Source organism: Schistocerca cancellata, chromosome 5, assembly GCF_023864275.1.
Source record: "Schistocerca cancellata isolate TAMUIC-IGC-003103 chromosome 5, iqSchCanc2.1, whole genome shotgun sequence".
Classification (NCBI taxonomy): domain Eukaryota; kingdom Metazoa; phylum Arthropoda; class Insecta; order Orthoptera; family Acrididae; genus Schistocerca; species Schistocerca cancellata.
The window spans coordinates 275,802,052-275,826,773 of NC_064630.1; the positions used below are offsets into that span (position 1 = coordinate 275,802,052).

General features: G+C 38.0%; 1 protein-coding gene across 2 annotated transcripts in view; it reads left to right on the forward strand.

Moving 5' to 3' along the window:
* The window catches only part of LOC126187659 (INO80 complex subunit D-like), a 158,209-nt gene that overhangs the window by 25,103 nt on the left and 108,384 nt on the right, over nucleotides 1–24,722 (forward strand). For both annotated transcript variants that reach the window (XM_049928875.1, XM_049928876.1), the window contains 2 exons: nucleotides 14,890–15,015; nucleotides 15,789–15,990. In XM_049928875.1, coding sequence (XP_049784832.1) covers nucleotides 15,938–15,990 — 53 coding nt within the window. In that variant the 5' untranslated portion in view covers nucleotides 14,890–15,015; nucleotides 15,789–15,937. The remainder of the gene's footprint in view (nucleotides 1–14,889; nucleotides 15,016–15,788; nucleotides 15,991–24,722) is intronic.

A 24,722-nucleotide genomic window follows, 5' to 3' on the forward strand; every position in this document is an offset into this window, starting at 1 on the left:
CCATTATTTTTTTTTTTTTTTTTTTTTCTGCTCATGGAATTCTTCGATTTCCTCTTTGGACAAAAGAATGAGGGCTGTGGATGTGTAAGATTTCACGACTCTCATAAAATCCTCATGATTCTGAATTCCAGCTATATTTGGTCTGGAAAGATTATGTTTTGTAGCATGGTGCTTCAGTAGGCCTCCTACACCATCATGAGGCACCTTCCTATGACCAGTAGCACTAAATATCCAGTCAGCCGGCACAAGAGACTTACTCAATTCAAACAGCTGGTAATGATTTTTAAAATGACAAAGAGCACCATCAGAAATAATTATGATCTTCTCTGCCCCTGTTCGCAGTTGAAGAATTTTGCACATCGCTAGCAAAGCATGTGCTGAGTCATATCCTATGTCATCACTTACAACTGCAACACTTGTGGTCTTGTTTTGAAAATATGTCACCCCTGTAAAAACTGAAACCTGGTCATTACTCCAATGATACCCTTGTACTTCTTGTGGAAGAATTACAGACCAGTTTTCAGCAAAATCACAGTGAAGCACTAAACATAGCTCTTCAGCCTGTACACACCCTTTCACTTCTGCAATGTATTTTTGTTGCAATTTCTTCAGATGCTGGTGTGTTCTTGCTTTCACTGACCATTTACCAAGTTCATCAATGAAACTGTCAAAGGCAACAGTTTTCTTAATTAGTTTACTTTCCTCCCATGTGACATGTGTAATTTCTGCAGAGTTGTATAGACAGTCCTCCCTTTCCAGGGCAGTCACCACATTCTTGAAACAAACAAGTCTCTCGCTTTTCATCACGGACTACTAAATACTTCACACACCCAACCAAAGTTTCATATATCACTAGCTCCAATAAGTTCTTCAAAGTTACCACATGAAGTTCAAAATCCAAGCAGGACACACATAAACAGACATCTCCAGGCGGGTGTGGAACTACCCACATAGGTCGTAGGGCATAAAATTAAGATCTTCCAGTATGTAAAGTTGTATAGTTGCTCTTATAAATTGCAAAAGTGTGTTTAATACTGCAAGTCGAGTACCTCTTCACTTTCACAGCTTTTTGACCTTCAACTGTTACAGTTATATTGTCTTTTTTTTGTTAGCACTTGGGTGAGAATAGTCCCATTTGTCTTCCAGATAAAATGACTGCACTATTTGGACTTGAGCTGCTTCTACAGGATGACCATAATAGGGATCTGGTCTTCCAAAGACTCCTTTTACTGACCTCACATTTCTTGATTTGTCTACCATGTACTTTGATACTGATGGAATGTGGTTCAAAATTGTTTTCTTTGAAAATGTGTCTGGAATAATAGTTAAAACTTGCACCTTTTCACTGTAGGATGCACACTATTCAACAGCTGAATTGATATGTGTGAAAAAGTACTGGCAAGAAGTGCTAGAGTGCTTCGGTTCATTTTCTTCTACTTTGAAGAGTGGGGTCAGTTCTGCTACAGTGTATTCATCCATAGCTTTAGCAATTTATCTGCGCTTTCTCGATGCATAGAGCTTATGACTTGATTTCAATGACGATTGTTTCTTAACGGGACTAACATCTACCTCTGTAGTTGACTAATTCAGGGTATTTAATTCTTCCGCTGTTGATGCAAAATCTGCATCATCTGCACCATGGGAGGCTTCACCGTGTTCAGATACTGTCATTGTTGATATTCTGTCAAAACGTTTCGAACGCAAAAAGTCGTTACTGGAAACATCTTCACTTTGAAACAGTCTTCAAATGAGAACACTTATTCCCAACCTGAACAAAGTCTGTCTTTTGTTTGTCTTACATATTACACTTTTATGGATATTCAAATAGTCAGCACACTTCACTCTCCTGTGGCCCCAGTCAGAAGACATTTCAAACAGTCCTTTCCACAAAACGCACCGCAACTGTGTCAACTGGCAAATTCCTCACAAAAACACAGATCTTGCTGGATGGTCTCAGATAACATGCAGTGAACAACCACAACAAAGAAACTGACAAGAAACTACAACAAAGTGTAAGAAAGATCTGCAACAATGGAAGTGAGAAAAAAACAACTGCAACAAAGAAAGTGATAAGAAATAACTGCAACAAAGATAATAGAAATAAACATTGTAACAAAGAAATTGGAAAGAAATTATTAAGAAACAACTTCAATGACGACATTCATTACCCATGAAAGTTAAAAAAACAATGATTTTTTACAATCAAACCTGTCCAGTTTAAAAGTGGAAGCTCTCCTTTATAGAGAAGGTAGTATTACATGGTACTAATCAACAGAAAAAAAATCTTAACCCTTGCAGATTGGCATTTTTGAAAGGAAAAAAAAGTTCCGTAAATTATAAAAAAAATTCAAAAGACAACAATAAAAGAACTTTGACAGATATGTCCAAATGGAGGATACCATTGTAATCATAAAGCAATTAACTTTCAAATAAAAAAAATCTAACAAAACAGAACTGTTGCAGAGATACAGCATTTTAAAGATTTTTCCGACATTTGCATCTTCAAACTGGCATTCGCAGTGTCATCTTAAAAGGCCTGTATCTTGGGGCAAGAATTTTTTCGGAGAAAACAAAAAAATACATGTTTCGTACTTACTTCTGAATTTCAACATATGCTAAATTCAATAACATCTGAGACTACAAAGGTAAGCCCCTGCCTGAAGTGATTTGATAATAGGACGCATAAGTAACATAACATCTCTCTCTCCCCCTCCCCCTCCCCACTCTCCCCTCTTCCCCTCTCCCCCCTCTCCCCCCTCTACCATCTCCCCCAACCCGCCCCCCTCCCCCTCCCCCCACCCACTCTCCCTTCTCCTCTCCCCTCTCCACCCCATCTGCCCCCTCTCCTACCCATCTGCCCCCTCTCCTTTCCATCCCCCCGTCTCTCCTCCCTCTCTTCCCCCTCCCTTCTCCCCCTCTCTTCCCTCTCCCACCTCCCCATTCTCCCTCTCGCCTCTCTCCCCCCTCCCCCGCTCACTCCACCACTCTCTCCCTCTTCTCTCCCCACTCTCTCCTCCCCCTCTCCTATCCCCTTCCCCCCTCCTCTCTCCTCTCCTCTCCCCTCTCCTCCTCATCTCTCCCCTCCTACCAATCTCCCCCTCTCCTACCCACCCCCACTCTTCTCCCCATCTCCCCCCTCTCCCTCTCCCACCCTCCCCCTCTCTCCCACCCTCCCCCCCTCTCTCCCACCCTCCCCCTCTCTCCCTCCTCCCCCTCTCTCCCTCCTCCCCCTCTCTCCCTCCTCCCCCTCTCTCCCTCCTCCCCCTCTCTCCCTCCTCCCCCTCTCTCCCTCCTCCCCCTCTTTCCCTCCTCCCCCTCTCTCCCTCCTCCCCCTCTCTCCCTCCTCGCCCTCTCTCCCTCCTCCCCCTCTCTCCCTCCTCCCCCTCTCTCCCCCCTCCCCCTCCTCCCCCTCTCTCCCCTCCCCCTCTTTCTCCTCCCCTCTCTCCCCTCCCCCTCTCATGCTACCCCCTCCCCCTCTCTCCCCTCCCCCTCTCACGCTACCCCCTCCCCCTCTCTCCCCTCCCCCTCTCACGCTACCCCCTCCCCCTCTCTCCCCTCCCCCTCTCACGCTACCCCCTCCCCCTCTCTCCTCCTCATGCCCACTCTCCCTCTCCCCTGTCCCTCTCTCTTCCCCTCCCCCTCTCTTTCCCTGAAGTGATTTGATAATGGGACGCATAAGTAACATAACAGCTCTCTCTCCCCCTCCCCCTCTCCCTCTTCCCTCTCCCCCTTCCCTCTCCCCCCTTCCCTATCCCCTTCCCTCCCCCTCCCCCTTCCCTCTCCCATTCCCTCCCCTCTCACCCCTTCCCTCTCACCCCTTCCCTCGCCACACTTCTCTCTCCCCCTTCCCTGTCCCCCGTCTCCCCCTCTCTACCTCCCCCTCCTACCCTCTACCTCCCCCTCCCTCCCTCTACCTCCCCCTCTTGCCCCCTCTCCCCCCACTCTCTCCCCTTCTCGCCCCATTCTCTCCCTCTCTCCTACCCCTCTCTCCCCTCTCATCTCCCCCCTCTCCTCTCTATCTCCCCGTCTCTCCTCCCTCTCTTCCCCCTCCTCTCTCTCCCTCTCCCACCTCTCTCCCTCTCCCACCCTCCCCCATTCTCCCCCTCCTCCCCCTCACCCCCTCTCCCCCTCTCTTCCCCTCTCCCTCTCTCTTCCCCTCCCCCTCTCTTCCCCTCTCCCTCTCTCTTCCCCTCCCCCTCTCTTTCCCTCCCCCCATTAACCCTCCTCTCCCTCCCCCCACTCTCCCCCCCAGACTTACTAAAACATTGTGTTCAAACAAATTTTCCTTATATTTTAACAAGGAATAGATTGTTATTATGAGGCACTGTCAGAAAATTAGTGAATTTTGAACTTTTTTACAGACATATTCTCTTTGTTCTCAGCTTCTGAAGTATCCAAAAATATCAAAGTACTAAATATACTATAATTTTGCCACAATGTATCTTAAAATTGATATCTCTGATAGATTACTTACTAACACCATTGAGAAGAGTGCATTCAAGTCTATCAGAAACAAAACTTTGGCTCACCTTTTTTTGAAAGACGAAGAAGAAGAAGAAGAAGTAGAAGAAGATGATATAGTCCTTGTGCTTGTACGTAGTTTCCTAGCTGGGTCGGGGATCACCTACAAATTAATCCATGGTGCATCAATGGGCACCCACATAGCACCATTCTATCTCAACCTATTAATGCCATCTAAGAGATATCATTAATAACAGCTTTGTCATTTGGATCAAGGATGGGACACTTTATCCTCCTTCCTCCAGAACATCAGCATGTTCTCAGCCATTTGCTTCACCTGGCCCTCCTCAACCCAACAAGCCGTCATCCTCGATGTGTGTTGGCTTCCACTTCAGAAGTGGCTAAATCAGTACCCCACCCATATTAAAACTACCAACAACAAGCAGTACCTCCACTTTGACAGCTGCCACCCATTCCATACCGAGAATTTCCTTCCATACATCCTCGCCACCCATGGTCATCGCATCTACAGTGATGGGGAGTCTCTCTCCAGATTTACCAAGGGCTCACTGATACCTTCACAGACTAAACTTACCCTCCCACCCTTGTACAGAAACAGATCTTCCATGGCTTATCTCTCCAGTCAACCACCACCTCCCAGAGTCCCACCACCTGGCAACGAAGGAGCATTTCCCTCATGACTCAGAACCACCTAGGACTGGAGCAACTGAAACACATTCTCCACCAGGATTTCAGCTACCTCTCGTCACACTCAGAAATGAAAAATATCATACCCACCACCCTTCTCACGTCTCCCACAGTGGTATTCTGCTGTCCATCGAATGTATGCGGTACACTTGTCCAACCCTGCTCTGGCCCTGTTCCCAACCCTTGCCTCATGACTCATATCCCTGTGAAAGACCTAGATCCATGACCTGTCCCATAAGTCCTCCCATAACCACCTACTCCAGTCCTGTCACAGGCATCATGTATCACATCAGAGTCAGGGCTAATTGTGAAAGCAGTCATGTGATATACAACCTAAGCTCAAACCACTGTGCTGTGCTCTATCTGCTAATGACAACCGACAAGCTGTCTGTCTGCATGAATGGCCACTGACAAACTATGGCCAAGGAACAGCTGGACCATTCCAGTTACTGAGCATGCTGCCCAAGGCAGTGTTCATCACTACAGTGACTGCTTCACAGCCTTTGCCGTCTGGGTCCTTCCTACCAATACCAGCTTTTCTGAATTGTGCACACGAGAACTCTTCAATCACTTTTCCCCTTCCCTGCTTCCACTCCCGCACTACACAGCCTTCTGTTCCGCCAATGCATGTATAATCTTTTTCGCCTCCTCTACTTCTCTCTGTTTCCAAGCCCCCTTCCCTCCCCCAAACCTCCCGACTGCACCTCACTGCCCTTCTCTGTCCCTACAAGCTCCCACAAGTGTCACTTTACCTTCCCCATGTCTATCCTTCACCCTTTCTGCCCCCGCTTACTCCTTATTCCCACCACCTAGATTGCTTTCCCCATCACACACAGTTGCTTACAGTCGAGTCTCAGAGGCCAGACAGTGGTCATGTGTGTGTGTGAGTTGCGCATGTGTGAATATATGTTGTCTACTTTAGAAGAAGGCCTTTTGGCCGAGGCCCACATGTTTAGCACTTTTTTGTTGTGTCTGTCTGCTACTCAGTGTCTCCTCTATATGGTAAGTAGCGATCTACCCTTTTCATAATACTCTCATTATTCCACCCTGGATTTTCCATCGTTTGATTATGATAAGTGTAGCTACTACAAGGCAGGGCAGTAACCTTGTCTTTTAATCCTGTGCACATGGTTTAGTATAAAGGGTACAACTGTTAGTATATAATGCAACAAAACTACAAACATGTTGTGTAAAAGAAACAGGAAATAGAAATTATTAGTCACTAAACTACCAATTATTTTTTAAATGGATGCAGATAGAGCCACACGATTTAAGCTAAATTTTTTCACCGTAACCGAAAATGACACTAAAATGAAAATCAATGTTTCTGATGGACTTAAATGTGATCTTTTGGATAGTATGAATGATTATGGAATAAGTGGTGTCAGCTATAGGCCAAATATGGTATATTTGGTACTAATTGCACACCATAAGGTGGCCCTTTTGCTGTAGATACAGGGAGCAAAACATGTGATCGGCTCATAGCACACAGGCTGGTGGAACAAGCCCTGCCTCGTTTCCCAGGGCAGCCTTGTAAAGGAAATGTACATGTGAAAAAATGAAATCATTGTATGGCGTTGTTGGCCAGGAGGCCCCATTCGGGTTCGGTCGCCTAGTGCAAGTCATATTTCAGTCGACGCCACACATGTAATGGGTTAAAAAACACATTACAGAAGTGACACGAAAGTTGATTTCGAGTCACTAGCATTACCAGGCACAATCTCTTCATTCTTTTTTCATAATAATAGTAACTACTACTTTATAGTGTGTGATTGGTGTTTTTGATAACTTTATTGCCTGACTAATGAATCCAGCAGTGCTTTGCAGTTGCTAAATATTTAAGGGAAATTGACTATGTGTCCTAATCTCCTTACCCCTCCCACATTTTCATCTCCCCCCCCCCCCCCCACCTCTCTCTCTCTCTCTCTCTCTCTCTCTCTCTCTCTCTCTCTCTCTCCCCCCCCCCCTCCCTCTCTCCCTCTGGCCCCCTCTCCTTCCCTACCCCCCCTCTCCTTCCCTCCACTCCCTCCCACCTTTTCTCTGTACACCTTCTTTTCCCCCTGTCTTTGACCTTCAGCCTTGCATGTTGTTCTTGCAAATGAAGTGTTGGTTGGGAACTGAAGTCATTTAAAATGGATGGAGAAATTGGATGGGCTCATTGGTATGGGAGCTATAAAAGAGACCTTTCAAGCTGTAGGATCTGTGAGAATAGTAGCTTCAATGACAGTATTTTGCACATTATTAATCTGTGAATGGGTAGGATTACAAAATTTTGGACAATTAGGTTCCATAATCACAAGCTGAGAAGCCATAAGTATAACTTTCATGCTTTCTATTAAAACCTATTGTGAGAAAGAAAACAAAACAACACATTGTGATGGATGCATGGATGCAATATTTGTTTAAAATTATATATAAGAAGAAAGAATAAATGTATGGGAGAAACAGTTTGTGTAATGATTTAAATGTCCTACTCTGGTAATTGAAACTACTCGTGAGGAAAATGATAATGAGATGAGATTTTTTTTTTTTTAAAAAAAACACACACTATCACAGCACATCATTTTCTTTCTACCAGCTAGTTTTAACAGATAATCTGTACATTATTGTTTAAAAAAATATATTGCCTATGCCCATCTGAATGTGTATTGAGCATTTTGTATAAATTTGCGGTAAATCTGTTGAGAACTTTATGAGACTTTCAGCAATGTCGTATCTTTATATAGTAGTATAAACAATATTTTATTAATCTTTTCTTTCAAACCAAATGGCAGAAGAGTACAAATTATCAAGACTAGGACGCGTGTTTATGTAGTTTTCCTTGCATATTTACTGTTATTTCCCACAATTAAGCTAGTGAATTGGAGTATTTCTTTTTCCCACCTTAAAACTGAATTTTCCTGAAGGTCTCACTTTGCAGTTCTTTGTATAATTCTGGTTTGTAAAATTTCCTTTTACTTTCAGTGTTACTAAATTATGTTTGCATTATTCCACACGAATCTCAATGTGCCCACACTTTAAATTGATTATTGTCTTGGTTTGTGTATCTTCCAATTATGACCATATCTCCATTGCAGTGATTAGTGTTAATTCCTTCATTCATTCACTCTGTATATGCCAAATAAATAGCAATTTAGCAGTGGATAGAGATGCAGAAAAAATGAATAGTTACTGCACTTCCAAGCAGTCCTTCAGAGTTTGCACAGTTCCATGTCTTTTTTTATGCATTTATTCATGCTGCCACTCAATGAGTAGGTTTTCCACATATCATGTTGTACTTTCAAACATTAATTATTTCTATTGAGATGCTACTACATAGTCATTTCTTTTGTAATGTCCATATATCTCCAGTTCATCCAGTAAAATCATTGTATGATCTTTTTAATTGATAGATTACCCAAATAATCTGTTAATTTTCCAAATGTGTGCCCTATGTTGTGTATTTGTATGGCTTGCTGATCATGTGTGTCTCCTGTATGTGAAATTACATAGGTGGCCTGCTGTGGAGATCCCCTACCTGTTGTTACTGGATAGAAAATGAAACAGTCATCTGTAAATTGTTAGTGATCACAGTGCACTTGGTCTGTTATCTTCAGCCGAAGTTAGTTAACTGCAGTGAGTTATATTTTTACATTGCATTTTTAGAAGAAATTAAGATTACAGTTTAACATCTTATCATCTACAATATTGTTAGACACACAACACATGTTGAATTATGAAATGGAATCGGCTATGCACTTTTCCAAGAAACTAACCCGACATTTGCCTTAAGCAATTAAGAGGTGTATAGGGTTGTGGGGCTTAGAACTCCACTCTTTCGAATGACAGGCCGGCATCTTAAACCACTTATCCAGTGATGTGAAGAATGTAAGATTTTTTTTTTAATGTAATACCTTTGTATTGAATTCTAGTTCTACACAGAGTTATTGCTTTTGCTTCTACTGTAGTTTTTTTTCCCCCATTCTCCACATGTTGGTATGAGACAGGGTCCAGGGCTTGTATAGTTGGTCTTTGTGTTCCATTAATTATTGTCTCTCTTGTGCTTTGTAAGTCAATATAGTTAATACATTTGTTTTACTCATCTTCACTTGTGAATTAATTTTGATTCAGAAGATAGTTAAAACTCATTTAATGTTTGTTATGTCTTCAGATATCTGCTTTTGTTTGTTGAAATGTGCAACAGAAAAAATTCTGACAGTTGAATAATTTTTTCCAAGTTATGTGTGTGAGAGTCTCTCATATTTCATTAGAGTATTCTGAACTGTTGCTGTAACTTCTTGTACAAGTGTGTTGGAAATGAGGAAAATGAGCAAATTCCGTTATAAATATTGGTACATCTGAGATGCTGTTCCCAGTATAATACTGGAATATTTTAACCCCATGACATCTAAATGACCGTAGTCACATATATAATACATAAGCAACATAGTGCAGTTTTCTAGACATAATGAAATATCTAATTACTAGGACTTTCTATAAGAACAGTGATTTTTACAGATATCAATTACTATGGTTCATACATTGTACTTAAATTGTTTTATAAAATTATTTGATAAGAAATATCAGCGCACACTCCGCTGTAGAGTGAAAATTTCATTCTAGAAACACCCCCAGGTTGTGGCTAAGCCATGTCTCCGCAATATCCTTTCTTTCACGAGTGCTAGTTCTGCAAGGTACGCAGGAGAGCTTCTGTAAAGTTTGGAAGGTAGGAGACGAGGTACTGGCGGAATTAAAGCTGTGAGGACGGGGCGTGAGTCGTGCTTGGGTAGCTCAGTTGGTAGAGCACTTGTCCGCGAAAGGCAAAGGTCCCAAGTTCGAGTCTCGGTCCGACACACAGTTTTAATCTGCCAGGAAGTTTCAATATACCCAATGTTCTTTACCCATCTGTGCAGTAATCGCATACTTCACAAATCACAAATTGGATTTCAGAACCACAATTATACTGAGAGAGCCACTTACACATTTGATAACCAGGTATTACAGTTTTAAATTGTGAATACAGTTATAACATTGGTTGGAGAAGTTATGATTTTACCAATTCAGTATTTGTACATATGATCAGTTGAATGTTTGTATATTTTTGTTTTTTGTTAAGGTGAAGAAACAGAGTGATTCACTTATTCTGAAAAGTGTTAAAATGCAAGGTCTATAAGTATTTTTTAGAAATATAAATGATATATAATTTTGTTTAGAAAATGAGGCAGTACTTGTTTTCATCATGGAATATGAGGCTGTTGTTGTTAACCGAAGAAAAGAAGCTTCAGAAGAAAAATAAGCTAAATTATGTTGTAAGAGGTTATTAACTGATTGATTGCAAACACGGCAATGTTTTTAATTAAACAATTCATCCAATTCTGTTGCATAAAAAGTTTGAACTTTTGACCAGCATAACTTTAAACATGAATCACGGACCTCGCCATTGATGGGAAAACTTGCATGCCTCAGCGATGCAGATAGCCGTATCATAAGTACAACCACAATGGAGGAATGTATGTTGAGAGGCTAGCCAAATGGGTGGTTCCTAAAGAGGGACAGCAACCTTTTCAGCTGTGGCAGGGACAACAGTCCGGATGATTTAGTGATCTGGCCTTGTAACCTCAACCAAAACAGCCTTGCTGCAGTGCTGCTTCGAATAGCTGAAAGAAAGGGGAAACTGCAGCTGTAATTTTTTCCGAGGGCATGCAGCTCTCCTGTATGTTTAAATGCTGATGCCGTCCTCTTAGGTAAAATATTCTGGAGGTAAAATAGTCCCCTGTTTGGATCTCTGGGCAGGGACTACTCAGGATGATGTCGTCATCATGAGAAACAGAACTTTCATTATACAGATTGGAGCATGGAATGTTAGATCCCTTTATTGGGCAGGTAGGTTAGAAAATTCAAAAACAGAAATAGATAGGTTGGCTGTCCTCTACAATTTTTACCCCCCATGCTTCCCTCTATGGTTGGTTGATTTGGGGGAGACCAAACAGCGAGGTCATCAATCCCATCGAATTAGAGAAGGATGGGGAAGGAAGTCAGCCATACCCTGTCAAAGGAAACATTCTGGCATTTGCCTGAAGCGGTTTAGAAAAATCGCAGAAAAACTAAACCAGGATGGCCAGACATGGGTTTGAACCATCATCCTCCGGAATGCTGTTCTAGCCACTGCGCCATCTCACTTGATACTAAATTTATGATGCCTTGATGTCTCAGAATGAGTCCTATCAACCGATCCATTCTTTTAGTCAAGTTTTGCCACAAATTACTCGTCTCCCCAATTCTATTCAGTACCTCCTCATTAGTTATGTGATCGACCCATCTAATCTTCAACATTCTTCTGTAGCACCATACTTCAAAGGCTTATATTCTCTTTTTGTCAAAACTGTTTATTGCCCATGTTTTACTTCCATACATGGCTACACTCCATAAAAATACCTTCCAAAAAGATTTCCTTACACTTAAATCTATATTCGATATTAAACTTTTCTTCAGAAATGCTTTTCTTTGCCATTACCAGTTTACATTTTATGTCTCTCTACTTTGGCCATCATCAATTATTTTGTTGCCCAAATAGCAAAACTCTTCTACTACTTTAAGTGTCTCATTTTCTAATCTAATTCCTTTAGCATCACCTAATTTAACTCAACTACTTTCTATTATCCTTGATTTGCTCTTTCTGATGTTCATCTTATACCTTCCTTTCAAGACACTGTTCATTCAATGCAATTGCCCTTCCAAGTCCTTTGTTGTCTCTGACAGAATTACAAAGCCGAATATTTTTCCCCACCCTCTCTCCTTGAACTTTAATTCCCACTCCAAATTTTTCTTTGGTTTCCTTTATTATGTGCAGATTGAATAACTTCGGCGACAGGTTGTTATGTGCAGATTGAATAACTTCGGCGACAGGCTACAACCCTGTCTCACTCCAATCTCAAGCACTGTTTCCCTTTCATGCCCCTCGACTCTTTAAAATTGCCATCTGGTTTCAGCACAAATCATAAATAGCCTTCAATTACCTGTATTTTACAACTGCTACCTTCAGAATTTAAAAGAGTATTCCAATCAACATCGTCAAAAGCTTACTCTTAGTCAACAAATGCTATAAATATCGATTTGTCTTTCTTTAAACTATCTCCTACAGTAAGTTGTAGAGTCAGTAATGCCTCGCATGTTCCTACATTTCTCTGGGCTCCAAACTGAGCTTCTACAAGGTCGGCCTCTACCAGTTTTTCCATTCTTCTGCACACAATTCATGTTAATATTTTGCAGCCATGACTTATTAAACTGATTGTTCAGAAATTTTCATATCTGTCTGCAACTGCTTTCTTTGGAATTGGAATTATTATATTCTTTTTGAAGACCAAGAGTATTTAAACTGTCTCATACATCTAGCACAGCAGATGGAAGAGTTTTGTCACGGCTGGCTCTCCCACAGCTATCAGTAGCTCTGATCAAATATCGTCTACCCCATTGTCTTGTTTCAACTTAAGAGCTTTCAGAGCTATGTCAAATTCTTGCAGCATCATACCACCCATCTCATCTCCATCTACTTCCTCTTCCCTTTCTATAATACTGTCTTCAAGTTCAGACTATATACTCATTCCACCTTTCAGCTTTCCCTTCTTTGCTTAGACCTGGTTTTCCATCTGGGCTCTTGATATTCATACAGCTGCTTCTCTTTCCCCCAAAGACATCTTTAATTTTTTTTGTAGGCAGTATCTTTCCCCTATTGAAATATGCTTCTAAATCCTTACATTTGTCCTCTAGGCATTCCTGTTTCATTATTTTGCACTGCCTGTCAATATAATTTTTTAGACGTTTGTCTTTCCTTTTGCCTGCTTCATTTGCTGCATTTTTTAATTTTCTTCATGCATCAACTAAATTAAATATCTTTTATGTTATTCAAGGATTTCTACTAGGCCTTGCCTTTTTACCTATTTGATCATCTGCTGCCTTCACTAATTCATCTCTTTAAGTTACCCATACATCTTCTACTGTATTCCTTTCCCCTGTTCTTGTCAAATGTTGCCTAATGTCCCCTTCTGAAACTCTCAATAGCCTCTGGTTCTTTCAACTTATCCATGTTCCAACTCCTTAATTTCCTACTTTTTTTCCAATTTCTTCAGTTTTAATCTCTAGTTCATAGCCAATATACTGTGGTCAGAGTCCACATCTGTCCCTGGAAATGTCTTACAATTTAAAACCTGGTTCCTAAATCTTTTTCTCACCATTATATAAAAAATCTGAAACCTTCCAGTGTCTCCAGGTCTCTTCCATATATACAATCTTCTTTTAAGATTCTTATATCAAGTATTAGCGATGATTACTTTATGCACTCTGTACCAGTTGAACAGAAATGTACACATCCTTTACATTTAATAAAAATCCCTTACGTTTTTGAGTCCAAGTCAAAAGAATTCGCAAATAAAGTTAAACATCACACCACAATTTCATATGAAATGTAGAAAACAAGCCACCCAACTCCAGAACCAAATTCTCCAAGAGGTCAATAAGAAAACAATTTTTCATACAACAAAATCTCGACATACAAACAAAAAAATAACTTAATAAAAACAGAAATCACTGTGAAAACCTCTGTAATTAGACAGAAGGTATGTGCTTAAATCAAATGCAGTCCTTTGAGGAAGAACAAGGGACCCAGTGACTAAGAACAAACCACAGTTGATGAAGGCAACCAACAATTCGTCTGACCTCAGCATTGTATCTTCCAGCCACAGATGTGAAATGAAGCCCTGAATCATCCCCGGTCTATCAACTGGCCTATGAAGTAAGGAGTCCTACAACTCAATAGGGCACCATTGTGCAGTATTTCGTGTTGTGAATTCTGTGAGACATGTTTTAAAAAAATGTGTTTTGTGTTGTGATGAGGGCAGCAACTAGCTTACCTTTTTATCTGCTCTCTATTTTAGTTTACTGAGTCAGATAAGGTTAATTTTTTTTAATTGTGTGTAACAATTTCCTAAGTTAATTAGGAAGATAGTTTGGTATGTTGTCATAGTGGTTGGTTTATTCATTTTTTGTGAGTGCTCATCCAGCCACACTTTACTCTGTTACTGTTTTAGCCTCGTCTCTGTTGAGCTTTTTTTCAGTAAGGTGATTGGTTGACTGGCTGACTGAGTACAAATGTGCAATTGATTGTGAGTGGAATTTTATTTGAACTTGTCTCATACCTTTAAACATTTGAACTGTAGTCAATGACAATTTTGCAAGGCAGGCTTTAACCGTAGGGTTGAGTGCCTCAATAAATTTTTAAGTGTGCGCGTAACGCGCGCGCTCCTGTGTGTGCGTGTGTGTGTGTGTGTGTGTGTGTGTGTGTGTGTGTGTGTGTGTGTTATTTCCCAGTGTTCTTGTTAATATGTTATTTAAATTGTTTCATTATAATGATACTGCTTACTCTTAAATTTACATTTATGTGTAGAAAAAGGGAAATAAATTTTCATTTTACAAATAAAAGATTGAAAGCTAGAATTTGACAATTTTCACTGTTTTCAGTTTTCTGCAGTCTTCAGTACATAGCAGACAGGTCTATTGTTTACACATTACTGAAATATATCTTGCAGTGGTGAGGATTTTTATGTCTGATTTAGGATGAGTTATCTTACAGAAAGTGCTGTGGGTATATGAAGTTTTTTTTATACAGTTTTGTTAAATACTCATTCTTAAAATTGAAATGATTTAATTTCAGTATGTCATAATGTGCTGTATTTCTGTTTGTTTCAGAGATATTTCTGTATTTAGGGAAGAGATGGCAGCGTTAACTGGGAGTTGCATTTATTTAATTCAGCATCAATGTAGTGTCAGAGTTTATTGGAAACTAGTTTTTTGAGCGCCACGTAAGCAGAAAAGGTAATGAAAACTTCATTGCATTTTTCATATGTGCAATTTTTCATTGGTTGTTTTAATCAGTTTGGTGTGTACCACATCTGCCATGTGATATTACATTGTGTAAAGTATAAATTTGTGTGTACACAAAAGATGTCTGCTCAGAAAACATTAAAATTGCATTTTCTTGTCTTAATTTCAGGGTGTACACTTGTCATTCATTCATACCAATAATAACTTTTTTTTTTGCAAAACTTTCAGCACTCTGATTGATTGTTTATTCCACAACAAATGCACATCTGATAGCATTTCAGTGCAGTGATTAGTATACCCCTCAAATAGTTTAACACTAGTTAACTATTAGTTGGAAGCAAAAATTATTCAGTTTTCTTTCTTTACATTGAATTTGCCTATTAATGAAACCGTGTTATACTTTAGGTTTCTAGTACCCATACATTGAATTGCATGTATTTGTGGTGTTTGTTTGGATTCTTTATTTGTACTTCCATCTTGTATATAGCTATTTTCTGCCTTACAATACTGTGCAAATAGAGCATGCAATTAATTTAAGTGAAGTTGGTGTAAGGTCTAATGACTTTTGTACAACAAATTTTAGTTTCATTTGTAAGTGGTCTTTTAGGTTTTAGAAAAAGAGGTGTTCATTTTTATTCTTCATTACTGTTTTCTTTGTTTTTGATTAGTTTTTAGTGTATTTCCCAAAATTTTATTATTTTCTTAACTTCTTATTTGAATAATTTTTTCTTTATAATTTGAGTGAAATGCTCTTTTTGTTGCAGAAAATGGAGTTTATGATTCACCAGTATTTTAGTACTTTTCTTTCAACCATTAAAATAAATAGGATTCAAGAACCTAATGTAGTATGCAGGTTAATGGCTTGTTTGGGAAGTCATACAGCTAAATTTTGTATTAGACAGCAATGTAAATAATGCTTCAAAATGATGCAGAAATGTACAGTTTAGGGTTAGTAGGAAATGCAAGGTATGCATAAAACAGTTTTATTTGTTAAAACTCTTTTGGCTTTGTCACAAACTTATCTCCCTGCTATGTGCTTGGGCAAAATTCTCTGGTATTAGAATTTGGAATGTAATGGAATTGAATTATTGTTTTTTTTTTTTTTTGTGCATGAAAATTTATTGAGTATCTACAGTACCACTCTTAGTGTTGTCAAGTACTTTCATTCAGCTTACAAGATACAAGCTGAGCCATCAGGAACCTAATCACAGGACAAAAGTTTTGAAAACACAAACAGTTTCATAATTAAGGGGACAAGTTGCAAGAAGAGAAAGTGCTCTCCTTTATTATGTAGCATCTATAACTTGATTCCTAATAATTGAAGCTTTTTAAGAAAGAAGTTGATTTTGGTGGAAATATTCTTTGCCTACAAATCTAACACTTTGGGTTAAATCAAACAGTGGAAAATCCAGAATGGAATGGCAATATTATGAAAAGGGTAAATTGATACTCACCATGTAGCGGAGGTGATGACTGTGACTCAACATTTCCACTTTATGGTGAGTAGCAGTCTATCCTTTCTGTAATATTGTCATTAACACTTTGGGTAACTTTTACTGAGCTGCTTCACCTTTCATAATTGCAGGTGATTTAAAATAGGAAGTGTTTGATGTTAACCATTATACTGCCTTGCTGCATTCCCAGCAAGTTTAAAATAATTATTCTACTACAAAAATTCAAATTTCACAAATGTCGTAAACAATTTCCATCTGTCTTCTCTCCCTTCCTTTGTCTAGTCTGAGAGCAACAACTTGTGACTCTGGAAGCTTTTCTGTCATTTATTACTCAATGAAAATCCATGTGGTTTGTTTAAACTGGAGTAATATCTTACAATTTATTTGTGTTGCATGACTTTTGATCTTAACACATTTGTAAGAAAATAACTACGTCCTTTCATGATTCTTTTGTAACCGGAAATCACATGTTTGCTTAACACTTTAGCTGAATTGATAGGTTCCTTCAAGGGATGCTATCAATTTGGAATTTGAGAGTTTTCGAAAAAATTCTGTCTTTTCGTGCATTTGATAAGAAGAGGCAGAGATCAAGGTAATCACGTTTGCTTGAAGCAATCCATTTTTAGTGTGATATAATAGATACAATAGTTCTTAGACTGTTGTAACTATTTTAGAAAAAGGAAAAATGATTTAATGTTAAATCTTCAGTTGTTAATTTTAAAACATGCAGCCCATGAGACAAATTTACTTTTTGGAGTATATTGAATGCATCTTCTGGCAAACACTCTTAAAATGACCAAAATCCTTTGCTTCTACCAATCATGATTTCTCTGCTCCTGCTCACTGACTGAAGTTGTGCATTTTCATTGTGCCCTTGCTGGTATTGCATTGCATGTGTGTATAACAACTGAATTATTATTATATCAAATAGAAGTTGTTGTATACGTAATTTGTGAGTGCAACACTATTACAGTAAATAAATAAACTACTCATATTTTGCCTCTTTAATACAGTTTGCCATTTGCAGTACTGAGTAATAAGAATGTATGGTATTTATATCAACAAAAAAGTTTTTGCACCAAGAAAAATAAAATGAATGGGGAATGGACCTTTACAGTAATTTTAAATATTGGTAGTGGTGTTTTGACTGCCAGTTTATGAAGTGAACCTAATGATACGTAACAAAACATTTAAATACTAGTGCCGTAATCAAAAGAGACAAATTTAGTCTGGTTGACATTCTGATTAAAACCCTTCATCCTATTTTTTTTTTTTTTTAAATCATTTTGGGTGGATATTACACTTGTTCATTCCATAAGACTGTGGCAAATATTTTTCTATTACTGTCAGAAATCAGCAGTACTCTGTCTTTATAAACATCATTGCTTTGCAGTTAGAGAAATAAATGTAGATGTGAGAGTAAACTAGAAGTTTCAAAATATGTAGTTAAGATTGTAAATATGTGGTAGAACATTAGCATTTACATTCTAGTAGAAACTTTTTTAAAAAGACAATCTGAGTGAACATGATAACAAAAAGCGATGTCAAATTGCCCTCAGACAATTTGAAGAGCCTTGCATTTTTTCTTACTTGGTGTAATTATTGAAGTTTTTATGTTTGAAGAATGGGAAATCTTCTTCTCTTCTGTGGACCATTAAATAAAAATATGATATTCATGTTTAAAAACATCTGCAATTAAACAGAAAAAGTTGTTCGTGTGTTGTTATAAGTTGGTATTGCCCCTGAAATTGCAACAGTTGCAACTTCACTACAATAAGTGTTTTGGTGTTTTGTGTGCGAAGTTCATCTTTATGTACTTTTTCTCTAGATCTTTACTGTCCCTTTGTCAGTTGTAAAACAGGCATGAGTGGCGACATCACAGCTGATCATACCATTGTTTCATCATATTCAAACTTGAGTTTTTGGTAGTCATCCCCCCCCCCCCCCCCCTCTGAAGATTTGCCCATTTTTAATTTTTTTCTATTTTTCACTATTTGCTTTTGTAAAACATAATGTGAAGAAGGGGTAGTGTTTTGCACAAAATATGTTCAACATTCACTATAAGCTTTTTACCTGTTATTTCTAATTGATATGTCCTACATTTTTTTTTAATTCTAAAATCGTATCTTGTTTTTATTTGGTGCAAAGAGGGTAAGAAGTACTGTCACAGCACATTGTGCATACTGTATTAAGTCATTGTATTTCAGATGTACTGTATGTAAACCGTTAAATGATTCCTGGGGTGAAAGGCTATTCCAACTATGTGTCAAAAATCAAATATTATAGATATTTGTGAATAAAATTCCACTTGTTATAAAATTTTGGTCTTTTGTTGGTTGTTTAGTTGAGAGAGAAGACACATTGTACTGTTGTGTATGAATGTAATTACCAACTTGAGATTATTCCTTTTGCACAACAAATCCATTACAGCACTTCCCTGGGATTCATAGAATAGTAACATGTGATTTGCTGTTGTTGATTCCTTGAGCTCTTCATTTCTTGCAGGTGCAATACATACATTAACAGTGCTGAAGAGCATATTATAAATGATAATATAGTGCTGACTATACTGAGAACATAATATGCCCAATGATATCAATAATTCTTTCATTTATTCTTCACACATTGTTTCCCTGAAGTCCCATCATGAAAGAGAGCCTTTAGTTATCTGGAATGGGTCAAGTTACTTATTAACTGGCAGAAGCAGTTCATATGTGAAGATAACAGTTACTTCTAAAAAAAAGACATTGAGCCTCTTCTTAGAATATTCAGATGCAAATTTTGTCAACTTTGTATATTACTTCTGACTTTTCACTTGAGATTATATGTAACTCTGAAAGTTTTGATATCTGAGTCCTTAGACAACCATATGAAACTTACACTAATGCTTTCTGTAAGTGAAAGGACTCTAAATGTTGCAGAAAACAAGATGGATGTAAATGTTAGTGTACACTATTTGGTATTTTTAACTTGAGTGGGAGACATTGGCCGTACTTAGTATTTGGGTTACTCTTTTATTCCCTCCAATTGTAATTAAATGATGGCAAATAATCATTTACTTCCTCTCATTGCACATGTTGTACTGTACATGGATTCCCAGGGGTTGTAAAGAAGTGTTTTCTGCTTGTTTGTATTATGCTGAAGATTATACTGCAAGGTTGGAATTAATTTTAAATTCAATGAAAGCTGTTATAGGTCATGTTTATTTTATCATTAGTATTACCACCATGTCTCTTTCCATAATATTTGTGTGCTCTGTACCTCAGTTTCTTCCACATGCATTTAATTCTGAACTTGTGCTGCCTTGCTTGATTTTTACTATTGAGTGACATAGTAGGTTTTATGAAGTAATTGTAAAAGTAACACTTTTGCACCTTAAATCGGTGTGCATACAACAACATTGTCCCTAATATGTTCCAAAATGCCGTGCATAAAAACAGGATTGTCTGTTGGTGACAAAAATGTAGAATCAAGTGTTTTGATAGCCCTTGGTCTGAGGACCACTTTTATACCCAACAGAAGGATTGTCTTAGTGTCACTATCCTACAGTAAAGGGCCAATGTATGAGTCTTACACACTCCCTCCTGCTTAGGCAAATGAAGCAAGTCTGTTAGTTCTTTTTACATTTGTTGTGGTCTACAGGGGGTATGATAGGACTTAGTGCCATTAGGTAATGAGTAGTTCCTCAGACACCCCCCCCCCCCCAAAAAAAAAAAAAAAAAAAAAAAGGGAAGAAGAAGAAGAAGATTGATTGTACTATATTTTTGCTGTCACCAGCGGAACAAAACCTAGCCACAGTTTCCGAGACAGCTATGCACAGCAAATGGCTATAATTTTTATAATGTATTTCTAAGATCCCAATCTTGAATAACCTTGAAAATTTTCTTTGTATCTTTTATCTGTTTGGGAGCTATGTAGTTTCAAATTTACCCTACTTGCACCCACGTGAAATCCTGTTTGCAGTGAAAACTTAGTTTATAAAGTGATGTTGCATGGAGAAATATGCTGTAAAGTGCCTCTGCTATCATCTGGGAACACCAGTTATAGTACTGAAGCACATGCAAAATTTTTCTACATGTAAAATCCAGTCTGAGGTGTAAAATTACGTTTGTGTTATTTCAATATCATCTAAGTAAACTATCTAAATTTTTTTGACCAATGCAGTTCTATTCATGTGAGTTGCATGCCCTGCTCTAACAGGGAAAAGAAGGAACTAGTGGAAAAAGGCTCCCATCGGGGCACAAAAATGTGAATATGTTCCTGTTTGTTTAAAAGACTTTGACTGGGGGTACCGGTTACCTAGTCTGTCTTCCTCAGCTCCTATAAAAATTTTCCCAAAAATGACAGGCAAAGTATATGGCACTGACAGTAAGGAAGAGAGAGATAGTGACAGTGAGAAGAGACAGCAACAGTAAGGAAGAGAGGAATGCAATATTAGCAGTAAGAGAGAGCAAGAGGGAGAAAGGGGATTGTGGCTATGACACAGGAAACAATGGCAGAAAGACATATAGAGATAATGACAATGAGGGGGGAACTTTTGGGAGTTTAAAGTGAGTTGCACGTTAAAAAAGTGTGAATATGTTTGCATGCTAAAATGTTTGGGAAAATTTCAAAAGTGCAGAGGAAGGTAGAGTGAGGCAGCTGGTACCCCTATTTTCAATCAGTCTTTTACGTAAACGGGAACATATTCACATTTTTTGTGCTCAGATAGGAGCATTTTTCTGCTGGTATAATTTGTACCCAGTCAAATTCATCTAGAAAACATTTTAAGACATGATAAGCATTTCATGTGGCAAGATAGCCATGTGAACAGGAAACTCATATGCAAATAACCCATTAAATTCGGTAATTTTGAGTGTTGATACAGGCACAACAATGAGATTGCAAGTATTGTTCAGAGTAACAAGCATCATCTCGAAAGAAGAGTGACCAATGAATTATCATAGAATCACTATTACAAGAAAAAGATGTGTGTCTTTATCAAATGCAAATAACGAATCATCTTAATATCTACTTTAATATGACTGGGAGAAATATTTTAATTATATTCGTGGGCATCAAGAAGAAATATGATGCACAGAAAGACAAAAAATTTTGGATATTTGAAATGATCTGAAGCTAAACAATAAGTTCTAGAAGATAGAAGGCATGAACCCCCCCCCCCCCCCCACCACACACACACACACACACACACACACACACACACACACACACACACACACACACACACAAAATGCATTTGTCAAGATAAAGAAAAAATTTACATCTACCAACTTCAACGGAGTAAAAAGAATTTTTAAAATTTGCAAATACAATACAAATTTTAAAATTAAATGTTTAAATAAATTTAACTAAAAGTAAATTGCAGGGAGTGTCTTTACTGAATGCAGATAGAAAAAATGTTTAACGCATACATCAGTGTGGATACACAAGGGGACTCACATAAAGGTGATTGACTGTGATGAGAGGAGCTCATTTGTACTAGCTTAAAAATATTTTTCCCCACACAAACAAATATCCTTATTAATTTTCTGATAGATTAAAACTGTATGCAGTACAAGGACTAGAACATTACCTTACATGGTCATTGCTCTTAACTTAAAGGGCATTACCCACAATATTCAATGCTGTGAGTTTGAGCTTTGATCCAGTACCCTGTTTTAATCTGCCAAGATGTTTCATATCAGCACAGACTCCACTGCAGAGTGATAACTTCTCCTGGTTCTCATTGTGTCTGTTTATTTTGTAATAAAACTGTTGTGAAGCAGACGGAGTCTCGCTCGTCTGTATCCTGGTGTGAGTTTCCTCATTCTACTGAGTTCTGTTAAACTAAAAGAAACTCCAGCTAGAGGGCCTCTACGCACATAATAACTGTATGGACAAATCCGTGTCTCTGTCTGTATGTTCAGACTACTCGCTGCACATGACAGATGCATCATTATAACGATGGGGATGATGACGCCCTGTGATTTCAGCATATATCTCCCGAATATCTATGTGTGCATCCTCTTTCACCTTTGTGGGTCTGATTTGTAACTTATACCTATGTTGACTTTCATGATTTGCTTCTTCTTGTTCCTCATCTACACACACACACACACACACACACACACACACACACACACACACACCTGCCTGCCTTTATAAACATTTCTTCACTCTTTCTTTCTTTCTCCCCACCCCTATCCCATTCCTCTCCATTTTTATTTTGTGTGTGATAGTCCATTTCTCAGGATTTTGTGTATTTTTCACTTTTAATCACATAATCTGTATCATAACCTGTGTACTCAAGTGCATACTTCTGTGTTTGACTGACTGATGTGCAGGCCTTTCATGTCGAACTTAGTGTGTTCAGTTCAGCAATTGTTCGACCTTCATCACTGGGTTTTCATGTATCTGTAGGTTCAAATGTTTGCGAAAGTAGAATGTATAAAATTAGCAGAGTTCTCTTGGAAATTAAAAACTTAAGATCTTGCAGAAAAGTGGCATGCCACTTACTTTGCTTTAGTATAAATGTCTACCATGTGTGAAGTAGTATACGTGGAATGTTTTTTGCCTTGCTTATTGTGTTCCCAGTTTTCAGAATTCGATCAGTAACATCCAGCCAGAACTTCTTCCTAACAGAATTTGTGTGTTAAATATTTCTTATGTACACAGAGCTACACAAAACCTTCACTCAGTAAGCAGAAAACAGTTACCAACTGAACAAGTTCACCATACTGCAGTAAGACATGCAACTAACCCCCCCCCCCCCCTGCCCTCCCCAAGTCCCCCAGTGCTTAGTTCAGTAGTCCTTCATCCTTCTTGACTGTAAGGGTGGATTTATCAACTTGCTGCATCTCTGGCACACTATTGTTACATGGGTATACAGTGTATCCATCCTGTACACATTTCAAACAACATTGCTCACATCACGATTTCAAGGCAGGACACAACCTGTCGCGAGTCTATACATTTTGGTAAAATGCAACATAACCTGCATCATATAACTGTGTTTTTGTCCTTTTTGACATTTTTTTCTTTATTGGCACAAATAATAAAACATACATGGTGAAAACTGTTTCAGTTTTTACTGATGAGCCCGTATAATTTAATTAATTAATTTTTATTTATTTATTTATTTATTAAATTTAATTTCCAAATAAATTATATAATAAATAAAAATAATAATAAAAATAAATAACAATAAAATAATAAAAATAAATAAATAAATAACAGGTAAATAATATATAAATAATATGCATTTTAAATACATTATTTTTATTTATTTATTAAATTTAATTTATAAATATATTGAATATGGCATGTTATGTGACTTGTTTGATGTTTTATTTATGTAATTACATATCTAATTCAGTGGGAGATTGTATACCAAATTCAATAACATTTCAGATCCTATGAAACATTTCCACCTTATTAACAGGCTATTCCTTGTCATGCACACGTGCTGCACTGAATGTTAATGCGACAGTACATGGAATCCAAACATCAGAAAACATAATGCTAGTGATACGTATTATTATAATAGTAAAATGAGCGGCATGAAGTTTCCATGTGAGATCAGAATAATTTTCAAGAGTGCTTCTAAACTCGGTTTTGAACTTTCCTGAGAAATAAACTACAATCCATTAAAGAAGCATGAATAGGCAATTTCACTGAACTGCTTTAAACAGAGTGAAGCAAACTGCCACTATTATATTGAGTATTTCTATATATGTGCAGCATTCGTGAAGTACGCAGTAGCTGTGTGATGATACAGTTAGAACGGCATATGTAGGAAGAGGTGTTGTAATGTTTAGTGGAAGAAATGCAATTTCCTGAATTGTAATAGAAGCTTAATGGTATTTGTTATCATTTTATTAAGAATTCTGTTGTTATTGTTTGTAACCTTGAATGTATAACGTTCACTAGTAGGATGTAATTGTTACTTCCGTGCCGTATGTAAAATTAATGAAGAATTTCATTTATGTAGTGCGGAATGGTGATGTGATTGGAAGATTTTGGTCACACTACAGTTTCAAAATTTTGCAATCCCTTGGATTTTTGGAGTAAGGGAAAAGGGTCAGTGAAATACTTAAAATTATATGTTGAAGTTGTCAGTCAGTGTGCCTCTGTCTTCCTGGCATGTTGATTTTATGTAACAAAATAAATAAATAAATAATGAATTTTAGTGTATTAGATGGTGGAAAATCTAGGATGGAATAATGTCAATATTATAAAAACGATAGTTGTGACTCACCATAT